Source organism: Phyllostomus discolor, chromosome 1, assembly GCF_004126475.2.
Source record: "Phyllostomus discolor isolate MPI-MPIP mPhyDis1 chromosome 1, mPhyDis1.pri.v3, whole genome shotgun sequence".
NCBI lineage: Eukaryota > Metazoa > Chordata > Mammalia > Chiroptera > Phyllostomidae > Phyllostomus > Phyllostomus discolor.
Window position 1 is genome coordinate 148,445,992 of NC_040903.2, and position 17,975 is coordinate 148,463,966.

The 17,975-nt window shown below is 42.4% G+C and overlaps 1 protein-coding gene across 1 annotated transcript in view; it reads right to left on the minus strand.

Annotated features, from left to right (window-relative positions):
* RYR3 (ryanodine receptor 3) overlaps positions 1-3,320 on the minus strand; it is a 502,054-nt gene extending 498,734 nt beyond the window's left edge. The window contains 1 exon segment of the mRNA XM_036031373.1: positions 3,023-3,320. Coding sequence (XP_035887266.1) covers positions 3,023-3,073 — 51 coding nt within the window. The 5' untranslated portion in view covers positions 3,074-3,320.
* Between the last annotated feature and the right edge of the window lie 14,655 nt (positions 3,321-17,975).

Here is a 17,975-nt window from a genome sequence, read left to right on the forward strand (position 1 = left end):
CTGTGATTTCAAAAGACCAGGAGAAGATGTGTAGTTTTACCCTGTAGGGAGGAATCCATTTAAGGTTTGGAGTGCACGAGCATTTAGTTAAGATGCAGATCTGCTTCCACTTCCAAATCCCTTGTGTAGAGCCTGCTCCCTAGGAGAAGGTGGGCTTCGAATGTATCAAAAGATGCAACTAGCATCTTTTGTTCATGTTAGATGAACACTAACACTTAGCATGTGTCTAAAGCCTCACCACACACACTTTATAGTCATTCCTGCAGTAACTCTTGCCCATTTCATGTCATTGATAGTTCTAGGTGCTTTCAGTTTTGTCACTATCATAATAAACAGCACACCATAACCACCATAATTTGATGAGGACCCTTGACATGAATGTTATTCCATGGTGTGTTTTAAAAAAATAGGTTTAAAAGCCTAGGCTCTCCAGAATGGCAATCCTGTGAAGTTCATGGTTGCAAAGATGGGATTCCAGTCCATCATCATATCAACCACCTTCTGGTCCAGAAGGTGAGGAGGCATTATGTGACTAACATATGACCAAAAATGCTTTAGAAGATACTGTTCTGGGAAAGAAACAAATGCCAAGGTATGGGTAAATGGAGGAATTCAAACTGAAATATCTTTTCAAACCCAGTCATGCTCAGAGGTGAGGAAATTCCTCTGCTAGCACAGCCCTGTCATTCCCGAATTGGCTAAAAGCAGAAAGATAAAGACAAAATTGTGTGCAGATCAAAACTTCTGGTGATTGGGTTCAAAGAGATAATTTGGTTCTGTTCATGGATACCAAAGGCGAGTGTCGGAATTCAGAAAGCAGCAGTTTTCATTTTGGTAATTTTATGACTGTAACCTCTGAAATAATGCTCAATGGCAGGCTGTAGTGGGGATTTGATTTAATGCTATAATTGATGATGATTATCAGTAACTCGTTGGGCAACCATGGCCAAGCCACTTGATTTCCCGTGCCTCAGTTTCATCACCTATTTTCTCGTAATAATCCTATTTCTCTTCAATAAGCCAAAGATGAAGAAGTTAAGCTGTTTTCCAGGGTTACCAAGGATCACATCTTAAAAATACTTAAGGTGATTACTAGAAGAAAAAGAATCAGAAATGTCACACTTGGAGTCACTCACTCCATGGTTACTTCCAGCTTTCCCTGGAAGCCATAACTGTCATACAGTCCATCTGTAACAGGGGTTCTCACATTGGCCCTTGAATCTCACAGGGGACAGTGGATGGGCTTTCAGAGGAGCCCACCCACTCTGATCTCTGGAGCAGGATACCCAAGACACACACAATTTAAGAACCACTGCCATACAGGAAACCTTGGTATCTGATAGGTATCTGAAAGCCAGCGACACAGCCCCAGGGAGAAGAAACATCGGGAAGGTGGCCACAGGATCCAAGAGAAACATGTGGGATTGGGATCTGAGAAAGCCAGGGCTTTGCCTTGACCCTCTGGGCCATCTATTTAACACTGACCCTATCCAGAAGGAGGGATTTTTTTCAATCAATAATGCCTAGAAGATCACTAATAATAAGCACAAGAAATGAATGATTGAGGAGGGCATAGGGTAGGGAGTACCTGAGCTGCCACCCATCCAATAAGCCTGTTAAAGGAAAACCTCAGAATTCCACGGGGCTTTGTGGGGAACTGGCGGCTTTACCATAAAAGGGCTGCAAACCGTCCTGGGTGCACTTTGAGAGAGGAGGATGGGCCTGGGTCTGCCGATCAGGTAGCTAATTCTATAATATCAGAAGGGTGGTGGGTCCCACTGTATCTCCTGAAGGAGACCCAAGTCCCAGCCCTGACAGAGGACTCATGTTTGGAAGAGAAACTGAAAGGAATTGTAAGGAAGCACTTCAAGAAAAAGAAGGAATGGCCCAAAAGATGGACAAGAGCTAAGTTATTATCTTCAGAGACCAGGACAGAAGGGTACATAAAAAGAAGAGAGGGAGAGAAAGAGAAAGAATTTCATTCTAATTTCTGAGAGCTAGACAGCGCATATAAAAGGACCTAACACTTATAGAGCAATTTACAGTTTACAAAACATTATGACATTCACTATCTCATTTAATCCTTATCATCCCGAAACGCTGGCTTTATTTTTTCCATTTTACACATGAGGATATTGAGACTAAGAAGGGTGGATTATGCGATTTGCTCAAGGTCACCTGGCTGAAATCTGAGCTGAGGTGCACCCCAACGCCCCCCACTCATCCTGATTATCGCCCATCGCCAAAGGGCAAGGTCGATGTGGCTACAACAGACACTACCTCCCCCCACCACTGCCACTTCCCCTAAAATGTGGGGCAGAGTAGCGCCCTCGGATGCCAGGGAGGGGACCTGAGTGACGCGGAGCCACAGACGGGGGTTTCCCTGTCCTGCAGGGCTTGAAGGAGCCAGCAGCAGAAGCCACGGCTCTTAAACTCAAGCAGTCAAGTAACGTTTAGCAGCAGTTGGGCACTTGGGGCTTAAGGTGCGAGGGGCAGCGCTGGGTGAATTTCCTTGCGCGACAGGGACTGAGCGCCTGCACCCACTTCTCCAGATCAGCTCCCCAGGCTCCCCCCTGCCCCTCAGGTTCCTCTAGCGGTTCCCCAAGTGCGTGGGGGAGCCTCCAAGGCAGGAGGTTGGGGTGTAGTGTTGGGGGTGACGAAGCAGGCCAACTCTGGGGCGAGATCTTGCACTTCTGGTCCTCTGGGTCAGGGCAAACACGAGAAAGCCCCGAGTGGAAGTTTGGGCATCCAAGGTTTCAGATCAAGTAGCAAGTTGCCAGGAGAGAGGTAGAGGTGGAAGTCTGGGATGGGGATTGCGGTAGGGAAAAAGGGACAGTCAGGTGGAGCCCCTTCTCACACAGCCCCTGGCGACCCCGCGGGTGGAAGGCTGGTCCACCTCTGCAGCCCACGGGCTCGGAAAACGCGCAGGGCACCCGGCACCCAGGCGCAGCGCAGCCTCTCCTCACCCGGCTCCGCGCTCCTCCCCACCTGCCCGCCGCCTGGCCCCGCAGCGGAGACTCACAGTCCGCAGGAACTGGATCTCGTCCTCGCCGCCTTCTCCCCCTTCGGCCATGGCTCCCGAGGCGTCGGTGCTGCCCCAGCCACCCGCGCCTCTGCTTTCCTGGTAGCTGCTCGGTGTGCGCTGGCTGCTGCTGCGCTCTTCTCTCCTCCTCCTCCTCCTTTCCCCCCTCCTCCTCGGGCTCCTGGCTCAGCTCGGCAGCGCCGAGCTAATCCCCGACCATGTAGGGAGCTGGGCTTACACTTCACTGCACTGCAGAGCGCCAACGCCAACCAAGCAGCCCGCCTACCCCTCTCACCTCTCGCCCCAGCCAAGAGCGTGGGGGCCGTGGCGGCAAGCGCAGCGCCAGGCGCGGGGTGCGGGCGGGGCGGTGTGGGGAACCCGACGCGGGCCGTTGGACCTCCCTCCCCACCGCACCGCACCTCACCGTGCTGCGCACTCAGCGGAGGCGCGCAGCCCGCGGCGACGAGAGGGTGCCCCCTACCCTGCTCCTTATCCACAAACAAAGGCTAGTTGCTTAGCTCCAGCGCACCAAGACTAGGTACCAACCCTCTTGCTTTGCCCACTTTGCCCTCGTGTGCATGCGTGTGCGTGTGTATTGAACTCGAATGCCTTGTTCTGACCCGAGTGCCTTCGAAGGCGGAGAGGGGTGTGCCTGTGGTTTGCTGAGAGGCAAGGAGAAAAGGGTACAGTGAGGGTGCTCTCCATTCGTAACAAAGTTTGCTACTCCCTAGATAGCCCTTTCTGCACCTTAAAGGCGCCCCTTCCCCCTTCAACAACAGTCAGCACATTTCACCATACCCCTTGATTGCCTATTGTTGCTGGACAGAGTAACTTTTCTCTATACCTTAGGAGGTTTCCGGGGCTCCCCATTCCACCTGCAATTCGGAGGTCAGGTGGCATCAGATTCTTCTCTCTCTGCGTACCCCTCTTCTAAACTTAGTCTATGGTTAGAGCGTGCCAGCTCTGTGGACAGTAAAAGGGATAAAAGGGAGTATATACAGTGAGACCCTTTCCATGTCCTTGGGCTGCTGACATCCCGACCATCCTTAGGTCGTTTTCCTGGGTTTGAAGGCTGTCGGATTGGTCCTTGCTGAAGCTGGTAGTACAGGGTGCCCCCTTCTGTCTGCTGGCCAGGAAGGGAGCCTTGGGAAGAGATGGAAACCTTGGGTGAAGAGAAACCCAGAACATGTGTGGGTGACAATTCCGGGATGATGGTAGCAAAGGACACTGGACACCCCAACCAATTTCACAATTTCATAGTTTCCTTGTGGAAGAAGACCAACCCTCTCTCTCTCTCTCTCTCTCTCTCTCTCTCTCTCTCTCTCCCCCCCCCCCCCCCTTCCTCCCTCTCTCCTGCCTTGAGACCTCTTCCCTGAGCTCCAGCCCCGCATTTTCTATGGACATCAGAAATGTGAAGAAAAAAATTTTTTTCTTGTGTTTTTCCCAAATGCTTCCTTTTAGAATGTGCACTTTGGCCCTTGTTTCTCTTCTGAAGCCTGCCTAGAGTAAGTCAAACCTTCTCCGCACACTGCGGCCCTGCGCACCCTGCACACTGCAGGGCACCTGTCATGCTCTCCGCTTCGACGCATCTTCCTCGTCTTCCCTTGGCTGAAGATTCCTCTTCCCCACACCACCGCCTGCAGCACGGTTTTCAGCGCCTACATCCTCTTCGATGGCCTTAGAAGTGGCCCTGTTGCTCCTCTTCCCTTGCATCGTAGTGCTCTCCGCCTTGTTTTACAGTCTGTACAGGCAGCCTAGAATTAGATGACTATAGGGCAGCACCAATGACACGTTTGCATTTAACTAGAATTTCTAGGGTTGTTTTTTTTTCCCTTCCACGTGAACCACTAAAGTCAAGTCTTCCTCACTTGGGGCATATTTAAGTACTTAAATACAAGCTTTTAAAAGTACTTCTTCCTATTGTAATTTCTTGTCTATACATGGTCCTTTAAGATTTTTTTTGAATCTCTATTATTCCATCCAAAGTGCTAATCATAACTAAACTATGATATGACACACTTTTGACATACCTTCTTGGGTTAACTTTCAACTTTTGTTTTTGATTATTTAATAGGTAAATAGCCTACCTAAAGATATCACTTTACAGTCCAAATTTGTTGTTGTTCATGAGGAGACTACAAATAACTCTTTTTTTACATTCTTTGTTTAAATCCAGATATTTGAGGTAAGACACCACCAGCTTTATCAGTCAAACAACCCCACCACAAAAGGAAGTGGGAAAGGATGGCTGTGACAGTATTAGTGCACCCACTAGGATTCCTGGGGATTGATGCATTCCTTCAGTGTACTCAAAAGTGAGCTGTTTCATTACTCAGTCTACGGCTTATTCTGGTGCTCAGCCTATAGTTTCTTAGTCTAAAGTTTTAGCCTATAGTTTGGGGAAAGTAGCACATTTCCCTCTATGTGAAACCCACTCCCATTTTATAAGCTTTCCAAAAAAATTCACCAATAATGATGCTTGATTACTCCACCACCTTAGGGTTTAACTTATTTAGGTCTGTAGATAGAGCATTGAATGTGAGAGCTAAAGTCCTTGTCCTCAGGAGTAGTTGAAAGAAAAAGTGGAAAGAAAAGAAACTAAGGTAAGGTAGGTAGGTAGGTAGGTAGGTACACAGGTAGAGAGAGAGATTTATTTGAGACACTGGGCTCCGGTATAAGTTTTGTTATTACTCCTACCATCAAGTCTAGGAGAGAATGAGCTAGGACTGTGTTACGTGTCTAACTTTATATCTCTGGTAAGTGACACAGCTGGCATTCAAACCTGGATTGTCCAACTCCAAGCCTAGTACTTTTCACTACTTTTTCACTGCAAAAAAAAAAATTCTTGTTTCTAAGACAGCAAAGTGAAAAATATCAGATTCAAAACTGAATGTCTCCCCAAACCAATTAGTCTTTTCTGTTTGTTTTATTTTATATTTTTTAATTTTAATTGTTCAAGTTCAGTTTTCTGCCTTTTACTCCCATCCCAGCCTACCCCCCAGCCCTCCCCACCTCCCTCCCATTTCCACCCCCCCTCCTTGTTTTTGTCCATGTGTCCTTTATACTTGTTCCTGTAAGCCCTTCCCCTTTTCCCCTGAAATTCCCTCCCCTCTCTCCTCTGGTCACTGTCAGCCTGTTCTTAATTTCAGTGTCTTTGGTTATATTTTGCTTGCTTGTTTGTCTTGTTGTTTAGGTCCAATTACTCTCTAGAGAGAGCCAGAAGGCTTGGACCTTAGGCCTTAGAGGACCTAACAGCTACTATAGTCTCATCAGGAAAAAACAAGCCTCCCAGGTTTTAAACCCCTGGAGAAAACCATCAGCCACTTCTAGTGAGGTACCCACAGAGTAATGAAAGAGCTTTGAGATTCTTGAGGTGCTCGAAGCCAGCCCTGAAACTGGGCAGCACCTGAATGTTGGGGTGCTCCTGAATAGCTGATATCAACAGCAGCAGGAAAGCACAGAGAACACACATAATGGCAACCCTAGGCTTGTGGGGCCAAATTAGAATTTTTTCATTTTTATCTTTTCAGCACTGCTGTACCTTTTACGTACATACAGAATCTGTTAGAAGACCCCTCTGACAGATTCTCAAATGAAATATTGGTCCTGAGGACCTTCTCATATAACAGGATTTCTGGCATGCATTTTACCAACAACACTGGTATTGCTTTAAAATACAGATGAAAAAGTGCCCACAGTCTTATAATTCAATATCTCAATAGCTATACTTGATTATCAATGGAACCAGGGTTGTGGATTCAATTCCAGGAGGGCATGTTAGCTTTACTCTACCTGGTGGACAGAGTAAACCTGTCCACCAGGTAAAGTAAATGAAGTTTACTTCATTCTCCCCAAGAGCCTCATAAATCTTTGTTGGCTTCACCATAGGGAAGGCAGGCCCAAGTCCGGTGATCAACTAAGACCTACGCAGAAGCTCAGAGGCCAAAGTTGGCAAAGATAGCCTTCATCAGGTTATTGGAGTTATATTAAACTCTATGCAACACTGAATCTGCCATCAATATCCATTGCGGCCTCACCTCCCAACCATAGGAGTCATGCACTTGCTGCATCTAGAATTCTCCATTAAGCTGTGCTCAGGGCGTTGGCCTGCCTCGATGCAGGGGCTGCCTGGGGACAGTGTAAAAGGCAATGACAGAATAATGGTGAAGGCAAGAGGGCTGACTCTGCAAATTTTCATCTTGTTGACACCTCATCATGTACATAAGTACTATCCACATGTTTACTAAAGACTGACTTATTTTTTCCATTAGCAAAGAGAAAACACCACCTTTCTGTTCTTTTTCTTCAAGTGTTTAAATTGTACATCTCTTTCACTGGTGGTAAGGCAGGAAGGCATTGTCACCTGTTAAGCCCATGAACAGAAATTATTTCTAAAAGGACATCTTGCCTCCCATCTTGCCATCTTGATTTGGTGCCAATGGGAAGGAAGGATGGCGTGCACACTTACAGAAGTCTTTTTTTTTTTGCTGGTGTTAAAAAATCTTTAGCATGTTTCCAAAATGTTTGCAATAAGCTATGTTGATGTGTACCTTTGGTCCAAAGGACTGAAAGTCATACTAAAAAGCCTTGGCTTTAATTCCTTTCTGCATTAGGGAGGGGATAGATGCAGACAAATATTTTTTGTTGTTGTTTTCTAATGGTATTTGATTTATTTCTGTCACAAAAGCCACAGACATTACAACTATTTAATTCAGGCAAGGATCCACAGTTAAGGATATCTTGTAGCTGAACAAATGGAAATGTCTTTTTTTCCCCCCTGATACCTTAAAATTAGAAGATTACATAACAAAGTGAAAGGCTCTGAAAATAAACTACTCAAAAAGGGGAAGCTGTCCCAGAGGGTTTTTGACTCGAGTCTTAGCTGAGATGGAAGCAAACTGGGTTCACCTGTGGAGGCCTGGGGGTGGATCTTCCCACAGGGTGCCATCCATTGAGCTGATGTAGCTTCAGGACAACTCCAGCTGGAACGGCTTGTTAAAGCAATAGATTAAGCTCATTTGTACTTGCCTCCAGTCGATCTCTGTTTAACCTCAAACTTGCACTGTGGCTACTGTGTAGCATAAACTTTGCCTTGAGGCAGATGAGGATTTGAGTGCTGGGTAAGACTATAATTTAAAGATTATACAACCCTGAGCAAGCGATTTAAACTCTCAGAGCCCATTTCATCTTCTGGAAAATGGGGTCAGGGGGTGAAAATACCTACTTCTCAAGATAATGGTAAATGACCTAATAGTTGGAAAATGCTTAGCAGAGTGTCTTGTGACAGTGCCCAGTATAAGACTGTGAGATTTCTCTTGCAGATCTGCTCCTCTTCCTCCTCCTTTGTATTGGTTTTCAATGCCTGCCCTTCATGTCTATTTGTTCCTGCCTCTCTTAAAGTTCCATTTCCATGACGCACACACAAAGACACATTGTCTTTTATTTCAGGAAACAATTTACTGCCCCAATAAGCAAAACATTCCAGACAGATCTCATGGGTGGTAAGCTGACAGTGAACTCCAGTGCTACTTTCCATGCTTGTTTCCTAGGGAGTTTTTGTCTGAGCCGTATTGTGCCCGCATCTGCAATAAAAAATGTATCCTGTTGCTATGGCTTTTTGAAATCCGTGGCTTCTTCCAGAAGGTGGGGCTGTTATCGCTGTCCCCCTCAGGTTTTCCCTAAGGCTTTATGAAATTGAGATCTAACAGTTTATGAAATATGCTTAATCAGATAAGTCTCACACTAAACTCAATGTTTTTGATTTCTAATTTCTGCATTTTAATTCTTTCTGCACTTTAGTGGCACAGATTTATTAAAGCCCCTGCCAGCAACAATTGGCTCTGACCTGCTACAGTTCTAATAGTTCCTGCTGAAATAGGTGGGGTACCCAGCAGGAAGGAGACAAATGGACTTTTGTGTTATTTCTTTCAGGTTCCAGGGTAAGACCTACATTTCAGTAAGTAAAAATATAGGTAAATAAATTTATTCTGGCTCTAAGGTAAAGCTACTATGTTGATGTATGCGTTTGGTTCAAAGAATTGAAAGCCATACCAAAGAGCTTTGGCTGTAATTCCTTTCTTCGTTCGGGAGGAAATAGATGCAGAAAAATTTTTTTTGTTGTTTTCCGATGGTATTTGTTTTATTTCTCTCATAAAAGCTACAGGCACTGCAACTGTTTCATACAGGCAGTTGGTTGAATTTGTTTCTATAGTCTGTTCTGAGCAGATCCTATTCCCAGTATTTTCAAGCTAGTGAAATTTCCTTTGAAATTATTCAAAGATTGAATCATTACTGGTGTATAAAAATGCAACCGATTCCTGGATATTTGTTTTGTATCCTGCTACTTTACTGAATTCGTTTATCAGTTCTAGCAGTTTTTGGGTGGAATCTTTATGGTGTTCTCTGTATAATATCATGTCATCTGCAAATAGCGACAGTTTTATTTCTTCCTTTCCAATTTGGATACCTTTTGTTTCTTCTTGTCTGATGTTGTAGCTCGGACTTCCAGTACTATGTTGAATAAGAGTGATGAAAGGGGACATCCCTGTCTTGCTACCGATCTTAAGGGGAATGCTTTTAGATTTTGCCCATTGAGTATGGTGTTGGCTACAGGTTTGTGATATATGGCCTTTATTACTTTGGGGTTTGTTTCCTCTATTCCTACTTTGCTGAGAGTTTTAATCATGGATGGGTGCTGGATTTTATCTAATGCTTTTTTCTACATCTATTGATATGACCATGTGGTTTTAATCCTTCATTTTTCTTGTGTGGTGTTTCACATTTATTGATTTGCAGATATAGTACTAGACCTTTATCCCCAGAAAAAAAATCCTGCTTGATTATGTTGTGCGATCTTTTCAATATATTGCTGGATCCAGTTTGCTAATATTTTATTGAGGATTTAGCATTCATATTCATCAGGGATATTGTTCTGTAATCTTTCTTTGTAGTATCTTTATCTGGTTTTGGAATTAGGATAATGCTGGCCTTGTAAAGTAAACTTGGGAGTCTTCCCTTTCTTGGATTTTTTGGAACACTTTGAGAAGGATAAGTGTTAGTTCTTCTTTAAATGTTTGGTAAAAATTAACTATGAGGCTGTCTGGTCCAGCACTTTTGTTTGTTGGGAGTTTTTTGATCACTGTTTCAATTTCACTAGTTGTAACACTTGTCTATCCAGATTCATTGATTCTTCTTTATTTAATTTGGGACAATTATATTTATCCATCTTGACCAGGTACTCCAATTTATTGGCAAATAGTACTTTGTAATATTTTCTTATAATCCTTTGAATTTTTTTGGTGTCAGTTGGTACAATCCCATTTACAATTGCATCAAAAAATAAAACACCTAGGAAATCTATAGATTCAATGCAATTCTTATCAAGATACCAATGGCATATTTCATAAACTAGAACAAATATTTCAAAAATTTATATGGAACTATAAAAGAAGAACAAAGTTGGAGGAATCATGCCACCTGATATCAAACTATACTATGAGGCCATATTGATCAAAACAGCATGGTACTGGCACAAACAAAGGAACATAGATCAGTAGAACAGAATAGAAAGCCAAGAAATAAACTCAAACTTTTATGGTCAATTAATATTTGACAAAGAAGGCAAGAACATATAATGAAGTAAAGATAATTTGTTTAATAAATGGCTTGGGAAAATTGAATAGATGCATGTGAAAAAAATGAAGCTAGACCACCTTTTCACATCATCACAAGAATAAACTCAAAATGGGTTAAAGGCTTAAATGTTAGGCTCAAAACTATAATCCCAGAAGAAAACATAGGCACCACAACCTCAGACATTTCTCATTGCAATACTTTTTTCTGATATATTTTTCTGGGCAAGGAAAACAAAAGAAAAACTAAACAAATGGGACTACATCAAACTAAAAATCTTTTGCACAGCAAAGGAAACCATCAACCAAATGAAAAGACAACCCGCTGAAAGAGAACATATTTGCCAATATGCCCAATAAGGGATTAATATCCAAAATTCATAAAGAACTTATACAACTCAACACCAAAAAAACAAACAATCCAAATAAAAAATCCTCAAAGGTCTGAATAAACACTTCTCCAAGGAGGACATATAGATAGATGGCCACTAGACATATGAAAAGATGTTCATATGAACATTAATGATGCTCAACATAACTAATCATCAGAGAAATGCAAATTAAAACCACAATGAGATGTCACCTAACACCTATCAGAATGGCCATCATCAATAAATCAACAAGAACTGGTGAAGTGCAGAAAAGAGAACTCTAATACACTGTTGGTGGAAATGCAGGTTAACATAGCTGCTGTGGAAGCAGTATGAAGTTTTCTCAACAAATTAAAAATGGACTTACAACCCAGTGATTCTACTTCTGGGAATATGTATATCCAAACCCTGAAACACTAATTCAAAAGAATATATGCGCCCCTATGTTGGGAACCACCCTGCCTGGATTCAGATGTTGTAACTTCCCATGGCTAAGGCTGAGTAAAAAGGCCTTGGGACCGCAAGCCACCAAGGAGACAAAATGTATCCTCCTGGCAGGGGTGCAGACTCTGCCTCATTTACTTCACCCTGCTTGGCCCCAGGCAGATGACTGGTTAGCCAATGACAGGTAAGTTTACTCAAGGGAGGGGCAACCTAAGATAGGCACGGTCATCAAGGGGCCACCAGGGAAGGGCTTAGGGGACTATAGAAAGAGGGGTGATGGACCCTTACCCCTCAGCTGTGTCATAGCCTGAGTTCTCATTCTATCTGTAAAAAGTCTCCTGATCTCTTAGCTGCCCATATCCCCCACCTGATTTTAAGCCTAAAACATTGCAGGAGGTGGGTGTGGCCCTGTGCTGGAATGGACGGTTTCCAGGGGCAATCAGGCCTAAGAAAGAATGCATAAAATCCTATGAAACCTGCTTTGCTAAGAATACCTGCTTTGAATACCTGCTTTGTTAAATTTGCTCAATTTAAATGATAAGGATCCAAGCATAAAATGAGTTTGTTTCCCAGTTTTATGGCTTTTTGGTGTCACTCTCTCTATCTGACCCTGACTCAGAATAAGCCCTTATAGTTCTTTGAATGTTATCTATTCCTTGATCATTACTGCCTGAAAATGATTGATGAGCTTTATGCCCTGTATTCCTATGCAAATTAAACCCAATAAAAGCCCATTGAGGAACAGGCTCAAGGCTCTTCTCCTCTGAAAGGTTAGCCACCTTTCCTCCCCAAGCAGATCACGTCTTGGTAGACTTATTCTCATCCACAGTGGCCCAGGGGAGCTCTGCTGGACAAAGCTCCCTCACACCCCTATGTTCATTGTAGCATTACTTACAATAGGTAAGATTTGGAAGCAGCCCACATGTCCATCAGTAGGTGAGTGGATAAAAACAGCTGTGGTACATTTACACTATGGAATGCTACTCAGCTGTAAAATAAGGAAGGAAATCTTACTCTTTGTGACAACAGGGATGGGCCTGGAGATTATTATGCTAAGTGAAAAAAGCCACCTGGCTGGCATAGCTCAGTGGATTGAGCGTGGGCTGCAAACCAAAGTGTTGCAGGTTCGATTCCCAGGCAGGGTACATGCCTGGGTTGCAGACCATGACCCCAGCAACCGCACATTGATGTTTCTCTCTCTCTCTCTCTCTCTCTCTCTCTTCCTCCTTCCCTTCCCTCTCTAAGAAATAAATAAATGAAATCTAAAAAAAATAAAAAATAAATAAAAAAGCCAGTCAGAGAAAGTCAAATACCATATTTGACTTTCATACCATGATTTCACTGATGTGTGAAATGTAATGTATAAAACAAACTAGCAAACAAATAGAAATGGACTCATAGACACAAAGAACAGGATGGCAGATGTCAGAGGGGAAGGGGGTTGGTGGGTAAAAAAGGGTGAAGGGATTAAGCAAAGAAAAAAAAATACTAATAGGCCCAGACAAGAGTGTGGTGATTACCAGAGGGATGGGTCGAGTAGAAAAGGGTTAAGGAGAGATAAAAGATAACAAAAGGAGACTTGACTTGGATTTGTGAATACACAATACAATATACAATCTATTATAGAATTGTACATCTGAAACCTATGTAATTTTATTAATCGATGTCACCTCAATAAATTCAATTAAAAAATTAAAAAAGTAAAATGAAATGATTCAAAGAATTTAACAAAGTAAATTTTTTTTGTCTTTACAAGGACTCACATTTTTCTGTTGGCATTCAGACCTCTGGTGTCTGGAATTCAAGCTCTGCTTTTCAGATTCCTTCCCAATGTGTCACTGTTGCTGACAAGTATGACAGGACACTTCTAGTTTCTAACAAGAGTTCAGGAGGCAGGCAGTGCTGCTGGGTGACTCCTGTTGCTCCTATCTAAGATCCAAATAAAAGTCAGAGATTTTAAACTCTACTCACTGTATTCATTCTGGGATTGAGGAGAAAATAATTATTGTAGTCCTGTGGGTCAATAGCCCAGTAAAAATCTAGAGAAAATTTTCAGCTGTCTTATTATGTTTTCAGCTATTTAGGTTGCTATTTAAGCACATAAAAATATAACTGCTAATAATTATGACAATTGTTTTATAAAAGAAAATTTTAGTACAATAGTAAAAAGGACAAATCTTTGAATTAAAAATAAGTAAGTCTAATTTTATGAACAACTCTCTAATTTCTTTTTCTCTCTCTCCCCTTCTCTCTCTCTTCTTCCTTCCTTTGCTGCAAAGAAAAGGAAAATATCATCAGAGACTAGTGCTGGTTTGTGAATCATCAATAAAGTCCATCTCCCTGTTCTAAGATAAGGAAACTGAGGCTCTCTGTGATGAATTGAATTGGTGAAAGCTGGGACTAGAGCCCAGATCTCCTGGCTCCTTGTGTAGTATTTATTTTTTTTCTCCCTTCTTTTTAATGGAATTCAGGGTAATGGCTCAGAGGTACAGAAAGATCCTGGAATGTCTTCTTAATCATCAAATACAATTATTTTTGTCTTTTGTCTTCTATAAAGTCATGATGTTAAGTGAATTGCTAAGGTCTAATTCTTTAAAAACAAACAATACATTTGTGGGAACTCTTTAGTAGCTAGATAGAGCATTGGCTCCTTAAGGGATTATTTACCAGTTGTTAAAACCAATAGCAACAAACAAATCCATGAAGTTAAAACTGAGGTTAGTCTTAAATATTTTTCACTAAACACTTATACATTAAAACAATGTTTTGGGGAGTTCTGAGGACTGGTGAAGTTTATACTTTAGGGCAGTTCTAAAATATCCTTCACAAAAGCAAAGGATTGATTTACTAAATTGTATGACTTACACATCACTTCACATTTTCCATATCATCCTCTCCTTAGTTTTTATCTTAACATTCTTTTTTTAAAAAAAAAACATTTATTCTTTCTTTTAAAGATTTTATTTATTTATTTTTAGAGAGGGAAGGGAGGGAGAAAGAGAGAGAGAAACATCAATGTGCGGTTGCTGGGGACCGTGGCCTGCAACCCAGGTATGTGCCCTGACTAGGAATTGAACCTGCAATGCCTGGTTCACAGCCCACACTCAATCCACTGAGCCATGCCAGCCAGGGCTATCTTAACATTCTAATCATCAGGCTCAAAGGGTAAGAGAGACATTCTAAGCACTATGTTTTCATTTTGGTCCAAATTCTCCATCTTTACCCTTGTAGTATTGGTCCCTGTTGATTAGTTATAATTTCTTGGTACTACTCTCCATCCTTTGAGTCCATACCATGGCACTGTTCTGCATCCTTTGGTGGATCCTACTGTTCATCCTGACATCAGAAATTGGCATTTCCTAAGATTCAATCCTTGAAACTTCTTCATTCTCTGTAAATGAATGTTATCTTCTTCCATGACTTCAGCACAACCATCTCCATGCCCAGATATTTATTACCATCTCTTTAAAGTTTCAGACTCACTTTTTTAACTGTGTGCTGAATATTTCCAACTATGTGATTCACCATTTCTTCAAACACAACACACCTAAACAAAATTAATCGCATAAGTGAGGTTCCTCCCACTAACTCCTTTTCTACACCAACTGGCTTCTCCGTCCTCCCAGCATCTCTGTCCCCATTGTTGGTCCCATCATCCTTGTAGGAACAATTACTAGAACGAAGGACATCTATCTCCATTAACAATGGCAAAGGAACAAGCTGAAATAATTAGTCAAGATATAAGCACACCCTTCTTCTCCCTTTTCCACTATCCCTGCTTTGGCCTCCATAACAGAGTTTGTTTTATAAGAAACAAAAGTAATGCTTCCAATAAAGAGTTATCTTCAAGACATAGACTAAAATCATATAGACTTAAAAAAAATGTGGCGAAGACAAGATTCAGGAATTAGTGAAATAAAATGAGCTTTGCCAAGGACTTATAGAGGAAGCTGTGATTGCTACACAATGGGATGGGAAGGGTAGCTACTTGGATCAGCAAATTTGTCAGAGTCTGTTCAGTGTGAAAACCTATGCTTCAGGTTCTGGCATCAACATGTATTAGCTTTGTGAACTCAGGTATGCCACCTAAACTTTCCTCAATTTCTTTATTTGCAAAATGAAAAATCAAATGAATTTCTGGTCAAGATGGCACCATAGGTAAACATGGCTTGCCTCCTTACACAACCACAACAAAATTACAACTAAATTGTGGAACAGACATCTGTCAGAACCATCAGAAATTGAGTTGAATGGAAATTGGACAAGTACAAAATTAAAGAAATCACATCCATCCAGACTGGTAGGAGAGGTGAAGATGCAGAACAGGCTGGTCCCACATCCACATACAGTGGCTAAAAATTCAGGAGGGATATCTCAGGAGTGAGGAGTCCCAGCCCCACACCAGGGTCCCCAGCCAGGGTTCCAGTGCCATGAAGATAAGTCCCCATAACTTCTGGCTGTAAAAACCAACAGGGACTGGGTCAGTGAAGAAACTCCTGCAGTTGCAAGCAGTTTCTCCTGAAGAACCCACACATGGACTTACTCCCTCTGACCTCCAGCACCAGGGCAGCAGCTTGAAAGGCACCAGTGGCATAGAGAAGGCAATGGAAGTGTTGGGTATCAAGGCAAGAGCTGGGGGGACAGTTTTTTCCCAGACAAAAAAGCAAACAGAAGCCACTGTCCCTTTTCTGAACCCTCTCCCCCAAAAAGCCACAAAGCCAACATAGACTCCATCAACCTGGCAAACACTGTTTACCCCACCCTGAAGATCCCCTGAGAGCCTTTCCACCCAACTTACTGGCCCACCCAAGCAATTAAATGACACTTTTCCATATGCATGGCTTGTCTTGGCTCATGCTTCACAACTTCCTAAATCCTTTCAAATAAGCAACAGCTGGCCTCAATGAGTCCCTACTCCTAGTACCTCTTGCTAAGTGGCCCCAGGTCCTGCACTAACAGCAGCCAGCTTAGATTCACAGCTTGGCTTTGCCTGGGAATTTCCAAGCCAGCGTAAGTAGTGGGCATCTCAGGTTGCCTTATAGCTCAGGTAGGGTGTCCCCAGGAAAAACACAAGTGGGGGCTGACCTTGACATGCACCACCCAGGAAACCCCATAGCCCTCACAGCCAATGGACAACTACACCACTTCAAAGCACCACCACCCTGCCCCTGCACAGCTTATCCTCCATGGAGGGCAGAGGTTGATGGTCAGTGGTCACAGCCAGTTCTTGCAGCTGACTGGCCTGCATATATTTATCCCATTGATCTGCTAAAAGCAATCAAGGCTCAACTACACAAGGAGGGTATACTCAGTCCATACAAAGTGAACACCTTGAGTACCCAGCTTGGGTGATAGGGGAGGCTGTGCATTGGACCCTATAGGACACCTACTACATTAGGCCACGCTACCAAAACAGGGAGTCATAGCAGCTCTACCTAATACAGAGAAACAAACACAAGGAGGTTGCCAAGATGAGGAGACAAAGAAATAAGGCCCATGTGAAAGAACAGATAAAAATGCCAGAAAAAGAACAAAACAAAATTAATATAAGCAATCTATCAGTTGCAGAGTTCAAAAAACTGGTTATAAGGATGCTCAAGGAACTTAGTGATGACCTCAACAGCATAAAAATATCCACCCAGAAACAAAGGATACATTAATTGAGATAAAGAAAAATTTACAGGGAAGTAACAATAGAGTGAATAAAGCTGAGAATCAAATCAATGATTTGCAACATAAGGAAGCAAAAAACAAATAATCAAAACAACAAGAAGAAAAAAGAATTGCAAAAAGTGAGGGTAGTATAAGCAGCCTCTGGGACAACTTGAAGTATTGTAACATTTGCATTATAAGGGTGACAGAAGGAGAAGAGAAAGAGCAAGGAATTGGAGATATATTTGAAAAAATAATGAAAGAAAACTTCCCTAATTTAATAAAGGAAATAAACATGCAAGTCCAGGAAGTACAGAGAGTCTCAAAGAAGATGGATGCAAAAAGGTACACTCCAAGACACATCATAATTAAAATGTGAAAGGTTAAAGATAAAGAGAGAATCTTAAAGACAGGAACAGTAAAACAGTTAGTTACCAACAGGGGAATTCCCATAAGACTGTCAGCTGATCTCAAAAGAAATTTTGTAGACTAGAAGGGATTGGCAAGAAATATTTAAAGTCATGAGAAGCAGGGACCTACAGCCAAGATTGCTCTACACAGTCAAAATATCATTTAGAATCAAAGGGCAGATAAAGAGCTTCTTAGAGAAGGAAAAAGACTAAAGGAGTTCATTATCATCAAATCATTATTATATGACATGTTAAAGGGACTTAAGAAAATGAAGAAGATCAAAACTATGAACAATAAAATAGCAATAAATAAACATCTATCAGCCCTGGCTGGTGTAGCTCAGTGGATTGAGCAAGGGCTGGGAACCAAAGTGTCCCAGGTTCGATTCCCAGCCAGGGTACATGCCTGGGTTGCAGGACATAACCCCCAGCAACCACACATTGA